This window comes from Palaemon carinicauda, chromosome 29 (assembly GCF_036898095.1).
Source record: "Palaemon carinicauda isolate YSFRI2023 chromosome 29, ASM3689809v2, whole genome shotgun sequence".
NCBI classification, from domain to species: domain Eukaryota; kingdom Metazoa; phylum Arthropoda; class Malacostraca; order Decapoda; family Palaemonidae; genus Palaemon; species Palaemon carinicauda.
This window is the reverse complement of record NC_090753.1, coordinates 2,360,606-2,367,363: the sequence shown is the minus strand read 5'-3', so window position 1 is coordinate 2,367,363 and position 6,758 is coordinate 2,360,606. Positions and strand designations below refer to the sequence as shown.

General features: G+C 37.8%; 1 protein-coding gene across 1 annotated transcript; it reads right to left on the bottom strand.

Moving 5' to 3' along the window:
- Positions 1-4,769: 4,769 nt before the first annotated feature.
- Positions 4,770-6,194, bottom strand: LOC137622162 (zinc finger BED domain-containing protein 5-like). The gene is made up of 2 exons (XM_068352597.1): positions 6,093-6,194; positions 4,770-5,264 (listed from the first exon to the last, which is right to left on the bottom strand). The coding sequence occupies exons 1-2, from the start codon at positions 6,192-6,194 to the stop codon at positions 4,770-4,772; spliced, it is 597 nt and encodes a 198-aa protein (XP_068208698.1).
- Positions 6,195-6,758: the final 564 nt, after the last annotated feature.

Sequence of the window (6,758 nt, the reverse complement as noted above, 5' to 3'; positions counted from 1 at the left end):
GGACTGCCATTAACTGCAACGGTAACATTATGCACACCCCTAATCAGCGCTTACATACAAGAAGCCATTGATCCAGGATCATTCCTAAAAAACATTAGATGAGGTCTATGAATTCAATGGTGAAACTATCAAAAAGAATGATAGCAAGCAACAAAGAAGTATTAGCACACCAGGGGATGACCTCCCCACACCAGTCAAGGGAAAGCCCCGAAACTGCCCCAGACGATAGAGCAGTGGACTCTGAGGAAGATGAAAATATGGAAGAGGAAAAAGACATGGAAGGAAATAGCATCACTATAAAAATCACAAATCTCCACAAATTAAAATGTGACCGAATGTCGATCAGAAACTAAGACTGGAAAATGTCAACATGACCAATAAAATCCAGAAAAACAGCACACTAGTCGTGAACTAGTCTATCACTCCTCATTAAATCAAAATCGGTTTCCAATACAATCACAAAATAAAGAATTGTTCCACAGAAAAGAAAGTCCTCTGTGCAGAGGAAAGCCATAAATACATGAATTGCAGCACTCATATACCAAAATGTAAGAAGTGCAGTGGTCCCTACAGAACACAACAACCCTCCTGCCCAATAAGGAGGAATATGATAAAAGAGGAAATAAAAATAAAAAAAAAAAAACGGAGAGAAAGTACACAAGCCACACAACCAGGCCATTCATCTGCCGACATGGCGGCAGCCCAAAAAACTAATACCCCCCCCCCCCCCCCCCCCCACCCCACCCCCAATAGGGAACAACAAACCCCAACAAAGGAGTGCCATTAAATGCAATTGTAATATCATGCACAGCCCTGATCAGCACTCACGTACAGGATGCCATTGATCTAGGATTATTTCAAAAAAACATTAGATGAGGTCTATGAATTAAATGAGCTGCCAAGGGTAAAACTACCAAAACAAATGGTAGCAAACAACGAAAAATTATTAGCCAACACTAGTCAAGGGAAAGCCCCTAAACTTCCCCAGACAACACAGCAGTGGACTTTAAGGAGGAGATAGAATCCGATGAAGAGGAAGAAATTGATGTTGATGAAAATCTCGAAGAGGAAAAGGAAACCCCTAAGGCTATCGCAGCAGCAATCCCCAAGGTAGAATGTACAAGGGAGAATAACCTAAGAAAGGCGAAAGAAAAAGAAGGGAAGAGAAAAGTATCGACGAGGATCTGAAAATACAAATCTTTGAGTCGAAGGAACAACACCTGTGCCCCCAAAAATCCAAAGACAGGAAAAAAGCAATAACATTCTTGGGCAACAACCAAGCTAAAGTCACTTGGAAACATGAAGATTTCACGAGAAGAGACACAGTTAACCTGCTGACAGAGAATATAGATAACGACATCACAAAAGTGACAAAAAGAAAGTCGAAGTAGAGGGATACAACCAAATTAGAGAAGGAATCCCCTGTTGAACAAAAACCCAAAACAGCAACAGCTTAATAGTTTATAACCACCAATTAATGGAAGAAATCTCAGTCATCCAACACAATGTCCAACCATGGACAACCAGGAAAAATGCTCTCGTAAACACATACATGAAGCTAAACTCAGATATAATACTATTAAACTCCGCAAATACCTTAAACGAGGATCAAATAAATATCTACACCGATATATCTACAGAGAGAATACGTAAATTGAAAGAAATGCCGGTGTAGGCATAGCAATTAAAACCCCCATCAAAAACAAGCTAATAGACACTTACAATTCCGACATGGTAACAGTGCAGATACAAATCACGAAAGACCTAATAAACATTAGCACAATACATCAACCACCCAGAAGATCATTCCTTCCAAACACAGATATTTATCCGCTCATACACAGCAACATTCCCACTTACATAATAGGAGATCTAAATGCAAGACATCCTTTTATAAATCACCCAGACACAAATACAATAGTTAATGCTTTAAATCAACACACAAACACTAATCCTCTAACATATATAGGTCCAATGTTCAACACAATGGCAAACAAACTGGATAAACAATACGCCAGTAGATCTGATATCATACTTAATAACAACAGAGGACAACTAAAATACAACATATCACCAGGACCAGTTACAGCATCTGATCATATTCAACGTATAAGTAAACTCTCAACTAAACCAATAGTCAAACAATTAAAAAACATGCGTAACATTAAAAAAGCTAACTGGGAAATCTTTAAGGATGAAATAACTAGGAAAATAGCCACATAGGAGCCAGAAATAGATCTGAAGAAGGAAACCACAACCGAAAACAGAAATCTCAGAAACAATAGAAACAGTCTCTCCAATAAAGAGAATATCATACCATAAACATACCCCAGAGAGCGACTACTTGAGACTTCTCACCCAACAATCAAATTACCTACAATGAAACAAACACAGGTAGATAAGGGTAACATACACCGTAATAATACACATTGAAAATGAAATAATTGAAGAAACTTACCAATTAAACAGAGAAAACTTGAGCAACACGATAATTAAACTAGGACAATCATCCAAAGACTCAAAATAATTCTGAGAAAAACTACAAGATTACTGGGAAACCCCAAAATAGAAATACCATACTTAATTAACAGTAATGGTGATAAAGCAGAAGACATCGAAGATCAAACTAAATTACTAACCGGAACATGGGCAAGTACGTTCAAAATTACAGAAGAAGAAAATACAAATTTCGACAGAGACACAGAAACAGAAGTCCTCAACTTCTTAGAAGGAAATAGGGAACGAATAGTCCCCCCATCAAAATTGAGGTCTGCAAAGACTGGATGGGGACAACTACTTAATAGCAGACTTTAAAATACACGAAATAATGAAAGCAGTGAAAGCATTTAAACACAAAGCACCAGGTAAAAGTGTCATACACAAGCTAATGCTATCCAAACCACCAATGGTTGCATGGAAGAGAGTCCAACAAATATTAAATCTCACACTCTCAATGGATATTACCCAAAACCAAACAAAAAGGAATTCTCATACTTCCTCCCAAATCAGGGAAAGACCCAAAAACTGCCAGCAAACAGAACGCCTATCACATTGCTGAAAGTGCCGGGAAAAATGTTTGAAAAAATCATAATTAACACAAGACTAAGGAGATTCGTAGAAAATATAACAAATTCTACAAACACCAACACGGTTTTAAAACAGGGAGAAACACTGAACTTACCCTAATAGCAATTAACAAAACAATAGCCATGAACCAACTAAAGAAAACACACTAATGCAATGTCATGTGTAGAGATTCAAAGGCATCTGACGAAGTATGGCATGATAGCCTCAAATGCAAAATACTCCAATTGAAACTACCAATAATAATGGAAAAACTCTTCTCAAGCTACATTAAAGACAGAACTGTCAGAATACGTAGAAGAGATGGGAAACTGGGGAGAAACAAAAGATATAAAAAGTGGAGTACCGCAGGGGGCATACTATCCTCAACACTTGTTTTAATCTACACAGCAGATATGCCCACTACCCCCGAATATGCCATAAATTATGCCTATGCAGATTGCAAAACACAAGTAATAATGCATCCTACAAACTCCAAAAGATTTTTAAAAATAAAACCAGAAGTAGAGATCAAAAGAATAAATGACTATGAAAACAATTGGAAAATAAAAACGAACAGCAACCAATTTCAACCCTTATCAATATAAAAAAAATAAACCAGCAATAATAACATTAAATAAAATAAATATTCCATTTAACAACGAAGTTAAAATCCATGGTCTCTATCAAAAGAAATGGCATAAGATTTCATACCAAATAAAAACTCCAACTGGCAAAACACATGAAAGGAGCATCGAAACGTTTCAAACTATTGATAAAAACATTAGAATAAACCTCTACATAAGCCTAATAAGACCTCTATTCAAATATCCAACAGCACAAGCATGTACAACGGTTCAATCAAAGATGAAAACCCTTTAAAAATTCCAAATTGGGAACATAGGAAACATGTATGGCTTAAACCATAACAACAATAATAATAATGATGATAATAACACAAATTAAAATAACGAAACACTCCATAACATATACAATCTCGAACCAGTAAAAGTCAGATACCACAGAAAAGCCACACAAGGCTGGGAAAGATTCAAAAGCATTCTCCCAAACTTGCAGCAACGAGTGAGGAAATAACTCTCACAAAACAGCATATTTGTTGGAAAAGGATAGCTCCTTTCATAGCTCAGGACGAACAAAATCCGGAGTATTAAAATAAACCAATAAAACAAAAGTAGACAGACATAAACAAATTAAGAAGCCCCCAAAAAGGGATTATTATGTAAACACAAGTCCCTCGGGGCTTGCAAGAGAAGTCCACAAGGCATGATGTAACAACAAAAACCAACAATAAAGACTTATACTTCACTTTAACACTATTCCCTCCAATCATTACAAACTTAACTCCCCCCTCCCCTCCCCCACCTATCCTATCCCCCTATACCAGTGCTTCTCAAAATTTTTCACTCCATCCCCCCCTTTCATGAATTCTCAACATTCGTGTGGCTCACCTTCATTTTCTCCCAAATCCAACCTTGCCAAAAAAGGGAAAAAATAATGAATAAAATAAAATGTTGATAAAGAGAACACCCTTGCTTTATTACAAAGTTTACAGTCATAATTACCTTATATTGATTGATTTCTGTGATATGCTTAACTTACATCACTAGACTAAAAAAGACTAGCACACAATAGCAAATTTGATTTTGATAGGGAAAGTTCAATTTACATCTGCATATTTTATCACCTCAGTAGGAAGGCTGATAATGTTTTTTCTCAGTCAGTTGATGAATCCGAGGTTGCGTTACTGACAATGCATATCTCATGTTGGGGTCCACATCCAATCGATTCCGGTTCTTATTCTTGATTTGTAGACGGGTGGAGAAACCAGACTCACATAAATCGGTAGTTGAAAAAGGCAAGAGTAGTCGAAGTACAATCTCACTGACTTTTGGATGTGAATGATGCATCGAACACCAGAATACATTTAGAGATTTATCTTCATGAAGATCTTTGGCAGCAGAGTTATATTTGAGATCAAGGAAGTCGTCCTGAACATCACTGGGAATGGTAGTAATATCAAGAGTGCCAGAGAATGGAGTCCTTACCAACTTCCCTTCTTCCTCCTCAAATGCTGGGAAGTACATATTAGGTTCACTTTCCAAGGATCTCAGATACTGAGTGATTTTGGTTTTTAAGTAATGGGTCAAGCATACTATCTTCTTCATTCTCGTCAAGAACAGCTGAAAGGTTTTCAAACATGGAAAAATTCCCAGCACTGACTTTCCTTTGCCAATAGTAGAGCTTGTCAAGAAATTCACAAAGACAGTCAATCTGGTGAAACACATTTCTTTCCTTGCCCTGTAGCTTCAGACTCAACCTTTTTAGCTCCTCAAATATATCTGCTAAATATGCAAGACGTGGCTCCTACAAAACTTCATCGAAGTGACTACACAGGCCCTCTTCACTTGCATTTCCAGGAACAATTTAAGCTCCCCCCGAGGCTCAAACACTCGATTCACAACATTGCCCTTGGAAAGCCAGAACACTTTGGAATAAAAGAGGAGAGCTTCAGTCTCCGATCCATGTCTCTACAAACGTTCTGGAAAAGGCAGGAGTTCAGAGCTCCAGCTTTTACAAAGTTGACGCATTTGACCACTGCCTCTAGGATCTTGCAAAGTTCATCAGGGAGGGTTTTCGATGCCAGTCCAAAGCGATGGATCATCCAATGAACACCCTTGGCATTCGGAGCTACTTCCTTGACACGCTTCGGGAATCCTTATTTTGACCCCAGCATCGTGGAGCCCCGTCTGTATAGACTCCATAAAAATTTTCTCATGGGATCCTGTTAGCTTTGAAGAAAGAAAATAGCTTTTCCATCACTTCTTCAGCTGTTGTGGTGGTCTCAAGCTGTGCACATAACAGATATTCTTCCTTGATATCAGACTAGAATACATACCTAACACACACGAGTAGCTGTGCACTAGAACTCACACCCGTTGACTTATCCAGTTGTATTGCGAACAAACCAGCTGGAGACGATTTGAACTCCTGTATCACTTTTCCTTTACGTCATCTGACATTTCATTAATTCTCCACTTCACTGTGTCATTTGACAAGGGAATTTGTTGAATTTTACGTTCACTCGCATCTCCAAGAACACGCTTGACCATTTTTTAATTATATGGCTTAATTAGGGTATCACCAATTATGTCGGGCTTCTTTTGTTTTGGTATTTTGAGGGCAACTAATATGATGTGTCAACTACACTTGAGGTCTGTAGTTGGAAACCACCAGTTACATGCAGTTTTTGTTTTCCCAAACTACTTTCATGGTGCCTTAAGAAATCAGGGTCTTTCTCAGCATACTGTGGATGGATGGTCAGCAAATGATGCTTCAACTTACTAGGCATCATAGAATCGTTCCCGAGCACTTTGAAGCACAGTACACACTGAGGTTTCTCAATGCCATAAGCGAGGATTGATGTAAATCCGTTGCTAATGTACTCTTCACTGTACATCCGCTTCTTATCAACACTAGTAGCCATCGCAAATCAAGGGAAAATAAAGAAAATAGAACATCAGAACAAACATTAGTGATAAGACAAAAGAATGATAATAAAGGAAAGATAAATAGGACGAGTGATAAAAAACAGACACAAATATCCAGAATGCAGAGAAACAACAGCAAAAAGTAGTACAATGGGTGTATAAATCTTTTCGACAATAAGCAGAAAC